This window comes from Sceloporus occidentalis, unplaced genomic scaffold (genome assembly GCF_023333645.1).
Source record: "Sceloporus occidentalis isolate IW3139 unplaced genomic scaffold, rSceOcc1.0.p SCAF_2, whole genome shotgun sequence".
NCBI lineage: Eukaryota > Metazoa > Chordata > Lepidosauria > Squamata > Phrynosomatidae > Sceloporus > Sceloporus occidentalis.
The window spans coordinates 213282759-213304384 of NW_028316982.1; the positions used below are offsets into that span (position 1 = coordinate 213282759).

General features: G+C 40.6%; 2 protein-coding genes across 2 annotated transcripts in view; one reads left to right on the plus strand and one right to left on the minus strand.

Moving 5' to 3' along the window:
• The first annotated feature begins 1775 nt into the window (after window positions 1-1775).
• HSPA13 (heat shock protein family A (Hsp70) member 13) lies at window positions 1776-11915 on the plus strand. The gene is made up of 5 exons (XM_089512178.1): window positions 1776-1932; window positions 3024-3364; window positions 4128-4341; window positions 6000-6167; window positions 7242-11915. The coding sequence occupies exons 1-5, from the start codon at window positions 1908-1910 to the stop codon at window positions 7907-7909; spliced, it is 1416 nt and encodes a 471-aa protein (XP_089368304.1). The 5' UTR covers window positions 1776-1907; the 3' UTR covers window positions 7910-11915.
• LOC149319675 (multidrug resistance-associated protein 1-like) overlaps window positions 11841-21626 on the minus strand; it is a 52267-nt gene continuing 42481 nt past the window's right edge. The window contains exons 24-28 of the mRNA XM_089508437.1: window positions 21392-21535; window positions 19707-19865; window positions 18177-18343; window positions 16642-16836; window positions 11841-14600 (exon numbers count right to left, since the gene is read on the minus strand). Coding sequence (XP_089364563.1) covers window positions 14480-14600; window positions 16642-16836; window positions 18177-18343; window positions 19707-19865; window positions 21392-21535 — 786 coding nt within the window. The 3' untranslated portion in view covers window positions 11841-14479. The remainder of the gene's footprint in view (window positions 14601-16641; window positions 16837-18176; window positions 18344-19706; window positions 19866-21391; window positions 21536-21626) is intronic.

Genomic DNA, 21626 nt, shown 5'->3' on the forward strand with positions numbered 1-21626 from the left:
CCTCCAGGGTCCAAGCCTTGGAGGAAGAGAAGAGGCCCTGGCCTTATTCCCCTTCCCACCACCGTTCCCTTCTCCTTTTGTCTGTTTTTAGATTGTAAGCTTGAGGGCAGGGAAATATCTAATTGACTATAAGCCACTCTGAGAGCCTTTCCGGCTGCAAAGTGGGGCACAAATACAGTAAATAAATAAATAAGTAAAGCGTCTATGTAACAATGATCACAAACTGTAGGAAGGAGTAGGAAAAGTCTGGCTCTTCAGATCCCGAAGAATCATTGATGTTTCCAGCCTATCTCCTTACTGGATAGAGATGGTGGTGAGTGGGGTTTCTGGTGCAAAAGAAGCTCCTGAGTTTTGTCACAATGCTGAAGCAAGTTTCTATCCATCCATTCCTTACTTTGGCGCCTTACAGACAGGCCTAAGCGGCGCCGTCGTTGCGCCAGGAATACGCGCGAGGGGCGGCGCTTCCGGACGCGCCTTGCCCCTCGCGCGTATTCCGTACGGCAAGAGGGCGGCGCCCTATACAGACGGAAGAGCCGTCGCGAGTGCGCGCTTTGGCACTTGCGGCGGCTCTTCCGGGTTGCCGGAAGGAGTGCGATTTCTGCACTCCTTTTTTGCAGCGCGGAGGAGTCACGCGGTTTGGCTGCTGCGGCTCCTCTGCGCTGCAACCGGCAGCGGCCCAAGACCGCCCCTTTTGGGCGGTCTGTAACAGGCCTATGTTTTACCTTTGGAACTATATTATTGTTATTATTATTTATGGTATTTATACCCCGCCCTTCAGCCCTAAAGGCTCTCAGAGCAGCTTATTATTATTATTATTATTATTATTATTATTATTAATTAGAGGGTTCCCTGCCCTCAGGCTTACAATCTAAAAAGGCAGGACACAATAATAATAGGATTTATTATAATAGGATTTATTATAATAGGATTTATAAAAGGAAAAGTGAATGGTGGTGGGGAAGGGGATGAGGTCCAGTGGTTCTTCTCTCCCTCTGAGGCCTGGACCAAGGCAGATGTACCGGAGGGAGGGCTCTGCTTCTTAGCCCAGGACAAGCCCAATGGAGCTGGGTCTGCATATCTCCCTCCATGGCTGGATGGCACCAGATGGACTGCAGAGAAGGCTTCTTAGGCTCAGCTCTGGGCCCCACAACAAACTCCAACTCCCAGAATTCCATAGCAAAGAACCAGTTAAAGCAGTGTCAAACTGGGTTAACTTTAAGGGTGTGTTGTCCACACTGCACAACTGAAGCGGTTTGATACCGCTTTAACTGCCATGGCTTGACTCTACAGAACTCTGGGATTTGCACTTTTGTGAGGGGTATGATTCAGAGGCCTCTGGTGCCTCAACACAAAACTACACACACCCCAACAGCCTGTAGGGTAGAATCATAGCAATTAATGTGGGCTCAAACTACGTCTGTTCTGTAGCCTGGCCGCTTCCTCCTCAGTCCCCTCCCTCATCAAACAACAAACTACATTTCCCGGCAGGCAAAGCGCAGGAAGATACGTCACAATCTCTGCTACCCGCCACCCCGCCCCCTCAACTCTTGCGTCACTAAGAAGCCACGCCCCCCCGTTCCCGTCAGCCCCCTCGCGCCGCTTGCGAGGACGTGTCTTTCGTCCTCCTTACGCTCAAGAACGTGTCTCTTTCCCCCTCTCCCGGCGGCCGCGTTGGCTGACGGGTATGGTAGTTCCTTTCCCCATTGGACTCCGTTAGAGTCCTGGCCGTCCCGCACTCCATTTCCCAGCATGCCGCGCGCAGAGGAGGAGGAGAAACGAAGGTAGTGCAGTCAGGAAACCGGCGAAGGAGTGCAGAAGCTGGTCAGCGCCACTCGGAGGAGGAGGAGGAGGAGGAAGAAGAAGAGCAACAACAACAAGAAGAAGCGGGTCTTTGGGGTCGAGGGAAGATGGCCGGGGAAATGACGGTGCTGGGTGAGTGTGAGGAGGGCGGCAGGTACGCCTGGACCACGTTGGCACCCACACGTCACAAACAGTCCGGTTTGGTCCCGCTTTAACCATGCTATGGAACTCCGGAGCCTCCACGTTCAGTGGCAGCCTACCCCACTCTTGAGGTGGCGTCTCCTTTGTCCCAAACCTTCGGGACCAGACACAGTGGTCCCCAAACTCTGGGCCCTTTAAGAGATTTGGGACTCCAGCTCCCAGAAGCCTCAGCGGCCTTGGCCCATAGTCCAAAAGCCCCTTAAAGACCCCTGTGCCTGGGACCACTGCGCTGGATGAAACGCGACCGTAGTCACGACTTTGCATACACTCGTATTTGCAGCTTTGATGATTGTGTCCTCTCTAGGAATATCTAGGTCCTCCTCCAGGGCAACTCTATGGCCGACTGTAACTAAAAGTTGCCCTGAAAGGCCTAGAGATTCCTAGAGAGAATGCTCTACCTGGCCTTTGTATCTCCTCCTGTGCATCAACCTCTGGCAGGTGTTGAGCACACAGTTTCCCTGGAGGGTCCAGGGATGCCTAGGGCTTTTATTGTGCCCAGGGGCACATGCCATGAAGGCTAATATACCTTGACTTGGTCAGTGGATCGTGTCTGAGGTCAGTCCTTCTTCTTGGAAGGTCCATGAAAGTAAATGTTTACTAAATAGCCAGAAGACAAAGAGGAGTGGGGTGTTTTGAATGTTTTCTCTTCCTATTGTTTGCTTTATTATAATAAAACAGTGGGAAGAATGGGAAAACAGGATAGAAAAATGCAAGCGATTATTGGAAGAGACAGGAAAGAAAACTGGCAGTATAAAAATGCCTAATCCAAATCGTGAAATACAGTATACAGTCCTGAGTGCAGTTCAAAAACATCTCATGTAGTAGAGCAGAAAAGGGACCAAATAGATATGAATGGAATGGTAGAACATTATCTGCAAAGAAAAGCTAACATAGCTTTTGAAAGAGGATGTGACAGACATTTATAAATTTGTATGATGTACAAGTGGATACCTGTATTTATTTCTGCTGGTATCCTCCTTTAACTTTGCCCCCCCCCCCCCTTTGCTTGTTTTTTGTTTTAGGTTCTGCCATTTTGACCCTTCTGCTAGCCGGATATTTGGCCCAACAGTATTTACCCATGCCCACACCAAAAGTAATAGGGATTGACCTTGGCACGACGTATTGCTCAGTGGGAGTCTTCCTTCCTGGCACAGGACAGGTGAAGGTGATCCCAGATGAAAATGGGCACAACAGCATTCCAAGTATTGTGTCATTCACTGAGAAAGATGTGCATGTGGGGTATGATGGGCTAGAGCTGGCAGATGCCAATCCACAGAACACTGTCTACGATGCAAAACGCTTTATAGGGAAGATCTTCACACCTGAGGAACTAATAAGAGAAAGCAGTAGATACCCATTTAAGGTGAGTTACAAGCTTTGTTTACCAGCTACTTACTAAGTTGAACAGGATCTGATAACAACAATATTGAAACAAATAGGTGACATTGAGGTCTTTTCATGAGAAATCCCTGTGTAGAGCATATTTTTATCATTTTGTTTCACTGAAATGTATAAATGCTGCTGGGACTGCTTAATTTTTACTGCACAGTCCTTTGATCTAAACTACATTTTATGTGTTATGGTAATCCATGATTGCAGAAAGCGGAAGCACAATTCTGCCAAGTATTTTTGTCATTACAGTTCTTGACCTTGGTTTCCTTTTCTTGGTTATTTTTTGGGGAATGTATGCTTTGTTTGCTTGACCAGATGGAGACAAAATAATCATCTTTGTTTTACTAATGTTGATAGTGATTCCCTTGTTTTTTATTCTTTGCCTGCTACTTATAACTGTTTGAATAAATGATACATTCACTCTTCCAAATATGATAATTTTGTGCAAAACCAAACTATGCATAATATTTTTGGTTTTCTTTTTAAAATAATTGAGTGTTAATACTGATTTTTCAATGTTTCCAAAAGTTTATTATTTTGCACTCCTCGCTATAAAAACCAGAAAATCCTCATGGCTTCAAAATGTATAGAATTTTTACATCTCAGTGTTACCTGGAATTAAGTCTTACTGTATACAGTTGTATGCACATAGGATCAGACTAAAAGATATATGTCCATAACTTATGATACAATGATTTGTGCTTGAATGTACTTCTGTTTTCTTTTCCTCCCAGGTCCTTAATAACAAAGGAGCTGCTGAATTTTCTGTTTCAACAAATGAGACTTATAGTGTAACACCAGAATACATTGCTTCTCAGCTGCTCTTGAAACTGAAGAGAATGTCAGAGGACTACCTTGGAATGCCAGTTTCCAAAGCAGTGATTTCAGTGCCAGCCGAATTTGATGAAAGACAAAGAAATTACACAATTAAGGCAGCGAGCCTTGCAGGTGATGCACACTTTCTCTAGCACTCTTATTAAACTCGTTTATTTTCCTAGTGACATACTGGGAAGACATATAATAGTTTGATATTGACATCATAGCTTATGTTCACATTTTATTAGAAGCCAACAACAAATTTCCAGAATGACAGGCATAGTAATATAAACCTTTGTTAAGATTACAGTGGAGGCTAGTGGGATGTTTATACATAACAAAAATATTTTAACGAAATGAAATACAGCTTGTTATGGTGAGACTCACTCACCCACCTTCTTTACTTGGTTGGCAGCCCGTTCATCTTTTTGATCCCACTGCTGCCACCAATTATATGATGATGATGGCCATTATCCCACCAATTCTTCACTGCAAGACTCAAACTCAGGACTCTCTTTTAAGTGGCTCCTGCACTATAACTCTTTAGATACCAGCCCTCTGGGTTTCAAATTTTCCCCCAGGTTGGTACCAATGATTCTTTGACAGCCACATGCCCACTATCTAATGTGTCCCAAACCTAAAAAACTTTCAATGTTGGTAGCATTCTTAATGTATTTCTGAAATCACTTCAGACAGCTACTTGCAAGAAATTTATTTGCAAGTCAGGTTGAATATAGTATCTCATTTAGTGGATGGTGTTCACAATGTAATAATAATAATAATAATAATAATAATAATAATAGTTTATTTCTATCCCGCTTTTCCAATTCAGATCAAAGCAGCGTACAAAGATGAAATTACAATAATCAATAAAACAGATAAAACAAGAGATAAAACAGCATATAAAACTAATACTCGAGTAGCTGAGTAGGGGAATCCAGAAAAACATAGCCAGAGTCGTTACCAAATAGAGGGGGAAAACCAAAGTCGCATCTCATGGGGGGAAAGCTTGGGAAAAGAAGAAGGTCTTGAGATTCTTCTTAAACAAGTCCAAAGATGTGGTGGAGCGGAGCTCATCAGGGAGATTATTCCATATTCTTGGGGCCGAGATTGAAAAGGCCCGTTGCGAGGTCCTCACATAACATGCAGTTATATGGTGTATAAAAACTTTATTAGTTACACTGTTTAACAGTTTCTTTAATTTGTCTTTGTAATTGTTTCTTTATAGCTTTATATATAGCTTTATATATGTTCCCTTACAAATGAAGTTCTCACAGAACCTTTATTAATCTTTTATATTTTCTAACCCTTCTGTTTACCTGTGACTCCACTAGTCACCAAACACTATGTCTCCCACAGGACACTACAACAATGTAATTAAGGACACTCTTTGTCCCTTTCTTGGATACCTAAAACCTATTCTAACTGCCCCTCACAGCAGCCTAACCTAGCCTCAATGACTCTTCCCCTGTCAGGGCACACTAAACATCCACACCTTTAAACCTGCTCCTCCCTCTTATATACTCACTCCTGGGAGCTGCTTCCACCTTTTCCTGGCTTCACTCGCATTGACTAGTGCTAAGTTTCTAATCTGCCTGTTGTTTCCTCACAGCTTCTTACCCAAGAAAGCGTTATAAAAACAGACTGATGCCTAGAGGGTGCATCAGTGCTCTGATTTACCATGTAAAATGATTAATTTACTATTTTAATGGCTCTTTTGTTGAACATACGGATAAATCATTTTTTTTAAAAAAATAATCAGACTATTGACTGCTATTTTTCCTTTGAAGGGCTGGAAATCTTACGAGTAATTAATGAACCTACTGCTGCAGCAATGGCATATGGTCTCCACAAAGCTGATGTATCCAATGTTTTGGTGGTAGATTTGGGTGGAGGTACACTTGATGTTTCTCTGCTGAACAAGCAAGGAGGAATGTTTCTGACACGAAGCATGGCAGGTAAAGAAAATAATATTTAATAATGCATAGTATCAATTCTGAAAAATATTTTACATTGCAATTTTCATATGGTGAGTTGTGAGCTTGTTGCGTGTGTTTATTTACCTTGTGACTTAGAAATATATGATAAAGATCAGGATGAGAAACATGCGAGTCTGCCCCCAACCAAGTAGATCTCTCTGCTGCTGAGGTTTGGTGGAATGGTAGCAAACCCCCTCACAATTTATCTTTAAAATAAGATGCACATTTCTTTTCAAGGTGAATTACACAATAGGCAGAACATTTTAACTGGGGGGAAATGATATGTACTCCCCACATGTCTTCTTTTAAAGATAAATGGTGCAGGGGCACTGCAGATATGCAGGAATAGATTTTGGCACCTGGTTGGTTCTGTATGGGACATTTGTTGAACCAGATGTACCCCAGATGTTGCCTGCCTATGATATTGCCTTGACCTGGAAGTTGACTACACATGATACGTGTGTCTGTATATGTGAACTGACTGCAGTGAAAAGTGTTCACTTCAGATTTTAGAAAGAGATACAGATATTCTATTAATGGAGCTACTTTTTTGTAAGCTAACTTTTACAGTCAAAATGTTAAAGCTGCATGTGTGTCCACCCTATGATGAAGTGGTAAAGCAGAGATAACAGCTTCAGTGTATATCAGACTCTTCTTTCCTATGACTCCATTCCTCAGCATATTTGTTTGAAAATTTGCCTTACTGATTTCTGCTTGAGTACTTGGATATAAATACACCCAATTGTAACCCAAGCCATGTGTGACTTTTACAGAGGAGGCTTGCACAGCTTGTGACCCACTGAGCAAAATGCTGTCCACAACCTGTGTAAGACTGTCTGTCAGTAGCATATTGAACCTTTCTTTTGTCAGCTTGTATCCTGTGAGAAGAACAGTGTTGTTTTGTACATGGCGGACAAAACGAATTTTTAGTAGGGCTGGTTTTGAAAATGTATAGCTTACCAAGACTTTCTAAGTGTTGTGTGCTCTTCAAGTTATATATCCTTGTTATCTTGAAATGTGAGTTGTCTAATGTAACTGATCTTTGTGTTTTAGGTAACAACAAACTTGGTGGGCAAGACTTCAATCAGCGGTTGATGCAGTACTTGTATAATGAGATCTATCACATGTATGGCTCTCTGCCTTCCAGAAAGGAAGAGATACATAGACTCAGACAGGCTATAGAAGCCGTCAAACTAAATTTGACAATGCACAGCTCTTCCACCATCAGAGTTTCTCTGACTATGCCAGGCAAGTCGAACCAACATCAACACTTGCTGGAGGAGAACAAAAATGAAAATATAGGTTCAGAAATAGAATCTGGCATGAAAGAGAATATCAGGGACAGCTTTTCAGAAACACAAAGCAACACTTGGAAAAAGGTTCACTTTGAAACAGAAATTTCCCAGAAACTCTTTGAGACATTAAACGAAGACCTTTTTGAGAAGATTCTTGTGCCCATTGAGCAGGTGTTGGAAGAAGGACACCTACACAAGACTGAAGTAGATGAAATTGTATTAGTTGGAGGCTCTACCCGAATACCAAGAATACGTAAAGTTATTACACAGTTCTTTGGGAAGAAACCCAACACTTCTGTTGACCCAGACTTGGCTGTGGTAATAGGGGTGGCTATCCAAGCAGGAATTGTTGGAGGATCCTGGCCTCTTCAAGTCAGTGCTGTGGAAATCCCAAACAGGCATTTACGAAAGAGAAATTTCAACTGATTTTCAGTGTTCTTTTCCCTTTCTGTTCTTCCTAATTTTAATCCATTTGCATGGTACCAGGCTTTACAGAGTCCCATTAGTTCATCCCTCTTTTTCCTTTGTAAACATTTGGAAATTTGAAACTGAGGAAGGTCTGTTTCTACTTGAGCTGCAGAAAAGTGTGGGCTCATTTGTGAAAGCCAATGTCAGGAACATTGTTCTTGAAAGGGGATTTTATTTTCTCCCAGGTGAGTAATCACCAAAGCCTCCAGATTTCATTACTTGAAAAGGGATTTACATAATTCTGGAGTTATGATGGCAATAGTGTTGGCTTTGTCTCCTGGCATTTCCCAGGAATTTGTATTGTCTGTGCTTGGTGTGGCACATAGCAGTATTAATTCAGAATTTAATCTTAAATGACATTTAAAAGCACTTTCTCAATGTTGCATTCAAACTTGAACATTTTAAATACTGTTATCAACATTTATCATCTGATGTGTTCCTTTGTAGCAATAGCCATGGGATAGTAAGAAGTAATGGCTATGTACAATGACTCTCAGTCTAGAGAGAGATTATAGTAGCTGGGCATTTTATCAGCTGGAAATATCAGGGATTGTGTGACTTGATGTAATTCAAATGTCATGCTAAACAGATTTTTAGTGTTACATGAATTGGGCTCATACACTTGTAGCAAGGTCAGAATTGGAAGCTTTTGCTTTCTATTTTCAGTTACCTGCAGTTTTACCATTATGTCCAGTCTGTAACTCTGGTTTACTGATATGAGTCATCTTAATAAACTGCTGTTTGAAGCTGACTTGTTTCAGTAAACCATTGAAAAGACTAGCCACAGTTGGTCAGGTTCACCTAACCCAGCAATAAGAGAGGTATATGGGGTTGAGAGTATATGGGCAACTTGTGACCCTCCAGATGTTTCTAAATTAAAGATCCTACAATGTGCCCTTATGCAGGGGATCTGTTCCATAGCTCCCCGTGTAAGACAAATACCACATATGCTTGAGCCCCATTGAAAACAATGGGGCTCGTGTGCACAGCATGGTGCAGCATATGCATGATGGGCACACGCACCATTGTGTCTACCGTCGCACAGCTTTCAGCATAAGCTGAGAGCCACGTATAGTGTGCCCACATGACGAGGGCGCACTGTATTATCATAGACTAGTACAGCCAGTGGTGTGGGATGATGGGAGTTGTAGTACAGAAACATCTGGAGGGCTACAATCTGCCTATCCTTGTATAAAACCATAGTTTAGGATGTTAAAATAAAGGTACTGTATGAATCTCAGTCTTGCAGTTCTGATGAACTAATATTATAGTAGACCTGCCCTATGCACAGATTCCCCCATCCATTTATTGAAAATATTTAAAATAACAAAACCCCAAAAAGCAGGCCTTGAATTTTGCCATTTTATGTAAGAGACACCATTTTACTATGCCGTTATATATAATGGATTTTGAGCGTCCATGGGGCCCTGGAGCCAAACCCCTTGATACTGTACTGAAGTTATTCCATAATACACATAGTTTTATCTATGGCTTAGTTGTAACTGTTCTCGCATCTTAGGGAACAGTTTGTTTAACATTCCATTTCAAAACCCATTTGAAATAGCACATCCAGTTGCTTCTTTAGTTAAAAGTATTGTATTGGAGAGAGCTTTTCCATGACTGTTGAAATGAGAACACTCCATGCTTGCTAATAACAATATTAGTATTTTGAAGCTGCTGAGCACATTATTGTGTTCTGCTTATTTTAGATTTAGAATTGCTTTCAAGATTGTTATTAAAAATATTGGCCCAAATCATTTGCAATTACCATTTGGAGTAGACCCATTAAATCAAGATGTACATACAGTACATGAGCAGTTGATTCAGTGGCCCTGCTCTAACTGGGATTAGCAACTGGGTTAAGGCTATAGGGGTTACCCTCTAATTCTAAAATGTCAAAAAGATTACCCAGGGTTGGACTGAACATGAAAGTAATACTGAGCTTCTTTTCCTTTTTGTTTTTTTTTTAATTATTATCATTCACATGGAGAAATATTTTGAAATCTGGCAAAATAATTTTCCTTATTGTAGTGGCTGGAAACCTTTTCAGCATAATTGAGGAAATATTCACAAGCAGTATATCAGTGACTGCCTATTTAACACATGCTTGTCTATGTGAACACATTAAGAATGTTAGAACCATTTGTGTGTGCAGCAAAGCTTATATTGATAGTAGCAGGACCAGCACCTACTTGCCTAGCTTGCAGGGAGCTGGGAAATACATTCTAAGGACTCAAACGTTGTTTCTTTTCCTTTTTCAAATCTCTCTGTTGCCAATCTGAACAGCTTTCAAAATTTAGTTTGTGACAAGCTGTGACGAATTCTGGGTATGTGGGTGTTGTTTTTCAAAAGTACCAAACATTCCACTGGTCTTTGTCTGAGCCTTAATGTTCTTTGGTTTTGGACTGTACCTTTAAGTCTTCATGCATCTGGGGGACATGTGACACTCCAGATGTTTAACTTCAGCTCCCATTGTTCCTAGCTAATATAGCCTATGAAGTGGGATAATAGACATTGCTGTCCAACAACATTTGGAAAATGGGATTAGCCTTTTGTATTCTTGCCAACACAAGGCCCACTCATGTTGCCTCCAACATTTCTAGCAGTGCTAACTTATATTAATGGGGTCAGAAATAATGTTTTGCTTAGTTTAGCAAGAAAAGGAAAGATTTTCTTCACAGTTTATCGTAAACATTGTTTATTCATTATTATTATTATCTACTTTATAATAAGCTAGAATCTTTCATTACCATGTAATTATTTTATGTAGCCCAAACATGTTAAAAGTTATACCATGAAATATGGATCAAATATGGGTAACAGGCTAATCTTATTTTATTTTCTTATCTTAGTTAAAGTGGAGAAGATTATCACCCAGGGAACAACTTTAGTATTTTAAACTCACATTTAGCAGGAATAAAAATCCATTTCTTGTGGATTTCTGAAGAACAACAGGGAAACCGTCTCTGTTGGGCCAAATTCTAAGGATTTTATTTAACAGCTATTGTGCAAATACAGTTTTGCACAGGAAGTTCAGGTAGGCTTCTGTGTATAGGAAGCAGGATAGATTTGTTTGCTTTTCCCTCTTACCATTAAATGGTACCTTTGGCCCTGCAAACAGTTTGGACTATAACTCCTGTCATTCCTTGCCATTGTCTGTGCTGATTGGGCTTCTGGAAACTGAAGTCCAAGGCATCTTGAGGAGCCCTAGTGGTTAAATGCAGCCACTCAGTCACAAACCACAATGTTGCAAATTCAATACCAGCCATGGGCTCAAGCTCAACTCAGGCTTACATTCTTCCAAGGTTGCTAAAATGAGTACCCAGCTTGTTGGCGGCAATTAGTTTACACATTATAAACTGCTTATGGAGTGCTTAAGTGCACTGATAAGCAGTACAGAAGTGTACTTGTTATTGCAATTGCTAAGTGCTCCTAATGCTGGCAGATGAAGTGGGAGCATTCTTCCCAGCATCCTGAAACCCGAGCTACCTGTGTTTCTGTAGTAATTTGTAGAATTGGACTGGTTGCTTTGAGATTTAGTTGCAGAGTTAGATTATTTTTACAGAGTTAAATAGATTTTGGCCACCACTTGGAATAGCAAGGCCTTAAACCATGGTATGACCATATATTTTTCAGATGAAAGAATTATAGTAAAATTATGTTTTCCAGGCTACTGCCATTTAAAGAAAAAGAACATGCTTAAGTATTCAATTGCTCTCATGGATTTCTGTTAAATTATGCAGTTTATGGAAAACAAGACTTACACTTCCTTCCATGCCTTCCTTTGAATCTTAATATGTTGACTCACTATTTTTTGCTGTTGCTACAGTTGCTACTGAATTGCAACACAGAAAATGGATGAAGACTGTGAAACATCTTTTCTAGATGAAAAACATGGCCCCCTGCCTTTGGAGAATGCATATATGAACTGGGCTTTTTGTATTAAAATAAAAGGCTTTTTCTAGTTTCTAGCATTTTATTTTGAGTTCTGCAATATTACCAAGTTCATTCAGATATTCAAATAATAGTGATTAAACCATGCAATAATGAACTTAGGAGTCTCTTACATATGCATACTCATACAGTGTCCCTTTACAAACTACTATTCTGACCAACTGAAACAGGTGAACAGCTGCATGAACTTGCCTCCAACCCATCCACTCCTGGGCACAGCTTGTCAGTGCACCAAAATACCTGGAATTTTTTGTATCATCAGAACACCAACCAGGAGTGTTGTAATAAAATTTCTGGTTATTTGAAAGGGACTTCAATGAACTTCGGAGTTATTTTTGCTTACTTGTGGGATCACCAATGCAACTTGGGGGTGAGAACTGACCAATTTGTCATGGGTGTCTCATAGGCTATACTTTCCTCACTTCTGTTATAGCACAAGAACAACAAAAGACATTGTTGTAGCTGCTACTGCATTCTTAGCTAATTTTATTTATTTATTTGATTTCTATCCTGCCTTTCTCCCTATAAGGACCCAAGGCAGCTCACAAATAAAAATTCTAAAAATATGTTACAATAAAACAATTAAAATGATCATCTAATAATATAAAATTACAGACATTAAAAACACATTAAAACCATGATACCTACCCATCACCCAAGCCACCCCATGACTATACGTCGAAAGCCTGCCTGAATAAAGCTGTTTTTGCTTGCTGATGAAAGGCAAGCAAGGAGGGGGCCAGCTTTGCTTCTTATGGAAGGGCATTCCAGAGAGCAGAAGCAGCCACCAAGAAGGCTCACTCTCGTGTCCTCACCAGGGGAGCCTGTGATGGTCGAGGGACTGAGAGAAAGATCCAGAAGATCTTAGGGATCCAGCAGGTTCGTATGCAGAGATATGGTCTCTCAATAGGTACCTTCACTGGAACTACTATAATCCTTGTGAGAGATTGTAAATGATCAGCAACTGTAAATTGATTAGACACCAAGATTCCCTCAATGTCAGTAATAATAATAATAATAATAATCTTTATTTCAGCCAACAGGCCATAAGGTCAATGTCAGTAGATCTTAGTATATGAAAGCCTGTGCCACAATGTCTTCCTAACTTTCCAAGTGACTTACTGTAAAGGTGCTACTGCCTAATGACAGGAGCATCCTATGATTAGATAAGCTGCCCAATGTGTTACTTTGACAGTGCTGAGATTTCAAGATAGATTAGCCTTCCTAAATAAAATCTTATCTTGGCTATAGATGGGCATGTGTCTCTGATCTAGTGAAGGGCACATTTTAAAGCAACATAAAAGTAAAGGTTTTCACTTGTCATGTCTGAGAAGGGGGCAGTGCTCATCTCCATTACTAAGCTGTCAAAGACTGATCATGTGGCTAGCATGACCGCAGGAAATGCTGTTACCTTACCACCAAGGTGATACCTATTTATCTACTTGTACTTTTATATACTTTAAAACTGCTAACTTGGCAAAAGCTGGGACTAGTGATGAGAGCTCACTCTGTTACACAGCACTTGAGCCTTGAACTGCCAACTTGCTGATCTTACAGTCATCAGCATCTTAACTGCTGAGCCACCACATCCCTTAAAGTAACCTATGATCCTGAAGTCCACTACTGAGCCATGATACAGCTGGGAAGAAAGGACAAGTGGCACAGCCAGCAAGAACTGGATTAAATATCTTAAGACCAAACTCTTTCAGAGCTGTTCTTACTACTAATTTCTAGTGCAAAGAGGGACTGGCAAGCAAGCAGGGAAATGGATGTGTAAACTTGTGCATTGTGCCTGGATACTAACTAAAGTGATGCAGTATCCTTACAAATGAGACTTGATGCTGTATTTGTCTTTTGAGCTTATCCCTGTCACAGGAACTGCCTTCAAAGGTGGTCCTATCTCTGCCAGGGCAGGAGTGGCAGAACCCTCTGGAAGTGCTGATCCTGCTGGCTCCATTCTTTCAAGCTTGTCCCTTCCTAAATATGTGGGGAACAGTTCCCCCACTACCTGAATACAGAGACAAGAAATTCTTTAAGAAAATGCTTGATTAGCACTTTCAACAGGGAGTAAATGCTATGTGCATAGAGCAAATGGACAGGGCATTGGCCTCACCCAGTTTGGACCCAGAGAGTGGAGCCTCCAATGAATTTTTGCCAATGAAATAAGGCCCTTCTCCACAAAGAGGCTATCCACACCTTGTTTACAGATCGCCAACAGAACTCTACTGATCCCTGTTTGATCACTGATATGCCCTTCAGCATTTAATATATACAGAACAGTAATCAATCTATGGAAGGCAATCCAGAACTGTAGTCCAAGCAAAGTCATGACACACCATGACCATTCTGATATCATAAATCTGGTGTATTCATTCTAACACTAATAACAATAATTTATAAAGGCACATATACTTTGTATTAAAACTTTACTGTAGGCAGTTCAGTTTACTATTCTTTGCCCTACTCCTACCCCTTGTTTAAAATCACTGTCTTCATTATAAAATGAAATAATTACTGACACTATTCCTCTAGTAGAATTCAGAGAAAACATGTACACACAATGTTCCAAAAACATTAGCTGTCTTCTTGCAGTATTCCAGCTTTGGACACCATTTCATAAAACATGCCTTTCTGTTGTAACAATCTGACTGGAGTATCAAATTCAGCAATCCTTCCAGAGTCCAGAACAAGCACCCTGTAAAAGAAAAACAAAACAGGCTTATTTTAGAGGAGGAACAAAAGAACCTGTTCTATTTTTAGCCAAACAAGGAAGCGGGAGCTGGTCAACATACACAATAAAAATATTTTACATTAAGTGTTTAATTTGTTCTGGACAAGATTTGTTCATAGGGATTTGCCTTTGCCTTCCTCTGAGGCTGAGAGCGTGTGATTTGCCCAAAGTCAGCCAGTGGTTTTCCATGGCTGGACAAGGATTCAAAACCTGTTCTCCAGAGTCCTCGTCGAAATCTCAAACCACTACACCATGCTGGCTCTTATTTGAAACCTATCGTTACCTCTGAGGAGAACGACAATAGCTAGGTATGTAAAAAGTCCCATTTTCAATCATGGCATCTGTGTTTAAAAGGCAAACAGCAGGTGATGTGAAAGACTGAAGAAGAAAATGGTCCATGTGCTCTGAGACAGTCAACTCTTTATTTGTTTTATAAAATCCCAATGTGTTTCAGCCTCAATGAGAAAAAGTCTTCAGCAGAATTCAATGGAATTGAGAACATTCTCTAAAACATAGGACCATTGAGTGTACTTTTTAAAAACAAATAAAGTTCAAATAAACAGACCATCTCAGAGCACATGGAGCTTGTCTCCTTACCATTTTCTGCTTTTCAGAAGGGCTGCCAGACCCAGAAGAACCCATAGGAGTGAACACGAACAACTACCCAAAGGGAAGGTTTTTTGTTTTTTTTACCATACATGAACAAAGTCAAAGACAGAATAGGGAAACTGGTGAGGAAACGCAACTTTAAAATGATCCACAGAATGACCAAGAAAATCCAGCAAATGCTGCATTCAGTGAAGGATAGGAGAAACCCTCTCATGGTTGCAGAAGTTTACCGCATACCATGTAGCTGTGGACAAGTCAACATAGGGGCCACCAAACTCAGTGTTCAAGCATGAATAAAGGAATGCGAGAGACTGCAGACTGGGTCAGCTAGACAAATCAGTAGTAGCAGAACACATTATAAACCATCCTGGGCATAAAATGCTATTTGAAAACACTGAAATTTTGGACCATGTCAACAATTATCAGGTCAGAATGCACAGTGAAGCCACTGAAATCCACAAACACCTAGACAACTTCAACAGGAAAAAAGAAACCCTGAAAGTAAACCTACTTTGGCTACCAGTCCTGAATAACACCAAAATCAAGACCCAGCATGTGCAAATGAAAACCACCCAGGGTCAGGGGCTTTCTCAGCAGACAATGGATCACTAATTAAATAGACACCTGAGGTCTTGCCATTCAACTACAGACCAACATAGAGATTGACATGTAAATCGCTTCCTCTCAACCAAGGGGCACACAGTATATATATACACCACAAACTCACTTCCATGTCAGCATTCTCTGAAGATGCCAGCCACAAATGCTGGTGAAATGTCAGGAATAAACTCTTCCAGAACACTGCCACATAGCCTGGAAAAACTCACAAAAAACTATAAAATCTAGAGAGACACTGCCAGTCAGTGAATAATATTGGTCTAAATAGACAAATACAGTAGTCTCTCTTGGTAAAGGATATTTTTCTAGGTTTTGAAGACATTTCTAAAAATGCTCTGATTAATGAAGCTGCTTTTTCAGGTAAATATCATGCTTTAGTTCTTTAAGTGTTATCCAGCTGCTGCATTACACTAGTGGTTACATCTTTTTCAGAATTCCATAAATGGCAAGACAAGGCAGACAAAAATCTGAATGCTCCAACTAATGCCTGACTCACTTCACTGTCACTAATCTGAATCCTCTCTCTCCCTGCCTCCCACTACCAGATATTTTTGGTATGGTTATGCCACTGTAGTGTGCCAACATGATTTTGACCTAGGATTCCTAACCCAAGCAAACATCAGCATTCCTATATCTGTTACAATAATCAAGCTCCAACAAATTCAGTTACACTGAATCATTTTAATCATTTATTTTCAATAGCTAACTGGTTTTTTAAAATTATTTGTTTGTGTGTGTGTTTAAAGAGTCAGGGAAGAAGCCAGTCCCAACAATTTACCGATCAGAATCCATTATCGAATGTAGTCTGTGAGCAATGGTTAGTACTGTGCAGTTGTGAAATTCTTTCCGGATTGTAGCTTGCACTAGATTATCTGTTTCAATGTCAACTGATGCTGTCGCTTCATCCAAGATTAGTACTTTTGTCTTCCGCAACAAAGCACGAGCAAGGCAAACAAGCTGTCTTTGTCCCACACTGTTAAAACAAAAATACAATTTTAATTGTGTTTTCTTAAACAGCCACAAGTCTCAGCTGGGTAATGAGCAGCTGCAGACTGCTTAAGCTTCTTGAAAATGGGCATAGCAAGGAAGGCTGTGATTCAGTGGATCTACTCAAATTGTGATAATAAACAGGATAAAATCTAACAAATCCATCCTATCCAGATCTGAATGAACTATTTTACGCCTCATCTAGGTATGTGGGTGCTTGACAACAGTCTAATAATATCAGCCTTCACACACATGCTGATCACATCTGGTGGTGGTAGAAGTTTCAAGAGTGAAATTTGTAGAAAACATCATATGCAGCAAAAGGTTTATTCTCTGACCTCTCTGGCTGAAAGAATCTCACATGCTAACAGTATCCAACACCCTTTTGGAAAGCCACTACCAGACTGGGCATTATAGACTAACAACTCTGTATAGGCAGCTTCGTGTTGCAAGCCAGTTCTGGGCACCACAATTCAAAAAGGACATTGAGAAACTGGAGCGTGTCCAAAGGAGGGCAACTAAAATGGTGAAAGGTCTGGAAACCTTGCCCTATGAGGAACGACTCAGGGAGCTGGGGATGTTTAGCCTGGAGAAGAGAAGGTTAAGAGGTGATATGATAGCCCTGTTTAAATATTTGAAAGGATGTCATATTGAGGAGGGAGGAAGCTTGTTTTCTGCTGCTCCAGAGAACAGGACCCGGAACAATGGATGCAAGCTACAGGAAAAAAGATTCCACCTCAACATTAGGAAGAACTTCCTGACAGTAAGGGCTGTTCGACAGTGGAACACACTCCCTCGGAGTGTAGCGGAGTCTCCTTCCTTGGAGGTCCTTAAATAGAGGCTAGATGGCCATCTGCTGGGGATGCTTTGATTTGGATTTCCTGCATGGCAGGGGGTTGGATTGGATGGCCCGTGCGGTCTCTTCCAACTCTATGATGTTTATCACACTATACCCTTAAAGTGCTACAATTCCAGTTTGACTCCTCTAGCTGCCTCCTGTTGCATTGTGGGATTGGCAGTTTTAAGGAGGGGTATTTAGAATTCTCAGGTAGAGAACTTCTCTGATCTTCTGAGTTGTTCTGCCACTCTGCCTACATTTTACATCCAGATGTTATGCAGTCTGACTGTGACCAACCTGTACACACCTGGAACTGGGCTGTGTATACAGGCTGGAAACCCCAACTGGGAACTACAAAATGAATTCTCTGACAGGGCTTTTGCAAAGGCCATACTATTTTAAAAGTACCAGGATTACATGAGCAAATTAGCAAGATTAGGTCACTATTCTCCTGTTTGCCCCATTTCAAAAGAAAGCTTAAGCCACACCTTAGGTTTTCTCCACCCTCTGATATTTCATGAAGAAGCTTCTTTGGAAGTGACTGTACAAAATTTTTCAAGTCACATAATTCTAGTGCTTCCCATAGTTCAAGATCAGAATATTTTCCAAGTGGATCCAAGTTGGACTGGAGTGTCCCTGAGAACAAGACTGGGTCCTATGGAATAACATTGAGACCAAAACAGTTATTAGGATTTTTTAAAAAAAGCACATATGAAGAATTTATGGGTTTCATTGTGATATTATATTAAAATGTTTGAAACTGTAAAAAGGTTTTAATAAAGTGAACATTACTTTGGAGAATTACGTTTCTACATTCACATTTAAAAAGTAAAGTTGTTTGATGGAGTTTATTACACAATACACACACCAGTCTGGGAGCAAAGAAACAGACAAGCTGCAAGTGAAAGAAACAAGATATTGGTTATGCTCATCTTGTGCATATTTACTTGGTGATGACATTATATTCTGTGGGCTTTATTCTTGTGTTAACTGTGCATAAAACTGTGACCTTTGTCTGCCTCATACTTTGGCTGAAAGGGAAAAGGAAGAGCTGTTGATATTGCACACATTGTGTAGACTTGCTAAGATACCTCTAACAATTTTCTCTTAAGGGGGTTGCCCAAGCTGCAAGCCACCAAGGGCCAGAGGGGAAAAGAAATAGGAAAAAAGGCATAATGGCAGTAAAAAGACCATCACCATCAGGTGCTTTCATATCAGGCAATATATGAAATATGAAACAACTTGCTACCTCATCTTTTACAATACAAATAATAATTTATGCTACAACTGTTAAGTTAAATTAAATGTTATGATCAGTCACCTATGCATAACAACCCACATCAAAGTTGTATTTGAGAAAGTGTTAAAAGATGGTGGAAGAAAGGATGGAGATGGGTGATGAAAACAACATCCAACCAGAACTGAAAGGAAGGATGGAAAGGACTCTGATGTTTTGCCCTGTTAGTCCTTATGATTCTTACAAGCCCTTCTTCCCATCTCTCACCTTCATTTAAAAGTAGTACAGGCAGCAGTTGTACAGAATGTAGAGAGAGAAGAGAAGGAAGCTTTTCACTTTCTTAACTCCTTATCAGAGCAGCAGGTAGACAGCCCAAGGAATTAAGAAAGATGTGCTCTTGCCTCAAGGTCTGTAGCAGTGTTAATGTTTTTCAAGGTGGATTGGAGACTGCTGGTATGGGTAATGGGAAACCCAGGAATCCTTCTCTGACTTAGAATTTAACCTAAGCCAGAGAAAAAGCTTGTCTCTCGTTTGAATGCAAACTTCTAAAATCAAATAATCTTAGAACACTGGCAAAATCCTTAGGTCAATCCAATTAACCTCTGTTCCATAGACTTCAGCTATGTACAGGCATAAATCCAAAATGCCTGCTTACAAACAACTGTAAATTGCTTTGAAATAAATAATAGAACTCAAAGGAGAATTTTCAGTTGAGGCTTGAAACAAAATTTAGTACTTTATAATTTGCATATGATCCACATGTTTGCATAAAAGATAATACCTGTGGAATAATGTTGAGGTTACCACGTAGATCATGCAAACCAATTGTTGCTATGTCAATGCCATCTATTATTATTTTGCCTCCAGCTCTTTCCAGGATTCTAAACAAACAGTTGGTGAGTGTTGATTTTCCAGCTCCTGTTCTTCCAATGATTCCAATCTGTAATGAGAGTCTTTGTCAGAAGCATGCACATTCTTTTTTATCTATGCAAAGTTTGAAGTACAGTGAGCCCTTGTTAACTGCTGGGTTTTAGTTCCAGGACCCCCATGGATAACAAAATCAATGGATGCTCAGGTCCCATAAAATACAATGGCCTAGCAAAATGGTGTCCCTTATATAAAATGGCAAAATCAATGTTTGCTAATTGGAATTTGTATTTTTAAAAAATATTTTCAAGCCATGGATGCTTGAATTTATGGATAGAAAATCCATGGATAAGGAGGGCTGACTGTAGTTAATACCATTTTACAGTGCATAGAGACAATTCTGTATTCAAAATAAACAGCAATTCCTTCTTGGAAACTAGAAGCCTCCAAAACAAGAGATCTCTGCTAACCCAGGTATAAATTAGTCAGCAACACCAGCATAAGGTATGTATTACTTTCTAATCAATATGCCCTCTATCACTGTGTTTATGAATGGCAAGGGAGCCTACCCATGTCAGTCTAGATTGCACACCATGCTCCTGACTAACTGCTTTATCACACTAGGGGGCAAACAGGATTTAAACGAAAGTTAAACTAGAGAAAACCAGGAAATGTCCTGTGATAAAAATCAGGCATTTCCTGGTTTTCTCTAGTTTAACTCTAGTTTAAATCCTGTTTGCCCCCTAGTGTGGTAAAGCTGAAAGAAGTGGTCAAATTTCTGATTGGTAAGGATACTGGTTGTCAAACCAATTGAAATGTATCTTCTTCTTCATTTTACTATTTTATATACAGTGCACCCTTGTCATACGCGAGTGCGCCTTACGCAGCTTCCAGCATACGCTGGAAGCTGTGCTGGAAAAAAAAACCTGGCACACCCCAGAAAAAGCAATGGTGCCCGTGGGCTTGAGCCCTATTACTTCTAATGAGGATTGAGGATACGCGTTTTTTCCCTTATGCGGGGTGGTCCAGAACAGATCCCCCACGTAAGGGAAGGGCCCACTGTATTTATATTCTAATGTGCAAATGAGCTGCAGTGGATGGACTTTTTTTCATACAGCAATGGATTAGGAGACATACCAGTGGTAAAACTGAATACAGCGGTTCCACCATATTGGCAGGCTAGCAAGCCATGGATTCGACAGCTCACAGATCACCACACTCTGTATTACTCAATGGTGGCATGTGCATGCGGGTATGCTGATGGACATTACCATCCAGACACATGGACATTACCATCCACTGAATAATATGGACATAACCGTCCATGTTTTTCCCATCCGTGGTGAGGAGGGAACCAAAACCACACAGATGGGCAGGGTCCACTATATAAACATGCTACAGCTCTCCATTAAAATCAATGGGGCAGCTTGTGACCAAAATGGGAGGAGTGTTGTGGTGGGTGAAGCCACACACAGGTACACCTCATACCAAGGGCAACCAGTAAGATTATACAAAATTATTTGAAAATATATTTAAAAATCTGTTTCACTTTTAAAAAGGAAAGAGGATATGGAGAGTACTTCATCTAGCATATGTTACCTTCTCTTCGCTGTGACTTTGAAAAGATATGTCCTGTAGAGCTAAGTCTAGATCTGGTCTGTACCGAACTTGGTAATTGACAAATTGTATCACTCCTTCATTGGGCCATCCTACAGGTGGTCTGTTGGATAGTATCCAGGGGGCCTAAAATGGAAAAGATAGGGAAACAACATTTCCTTCTCTAAGACATACAGAATTTTACACATGAGTACCAGTATTTGATCCATTCAATGAG

Coding starts and splice junctions, on each gene's coding strand:
- HSPA13 (XM_089512178.1), top strand. CDS start 1,908: ATGGCCGGGGAAATGACGGTGCTGG. Junction 3,365..4,127: donor GCAGTAGATACCCATTTAAG/GTGAGTTACAAG, acceptor TTTTCCTCCCAG/GTCCTTAATAACAAAGGAGC. Junction 6,168..7,241: donor TCTGACACGAAGCATGGCAG/GTAAAGAAAATA, acceptor TTTGTGTTTTAG/GTAACAACAAACTTGGTGGG.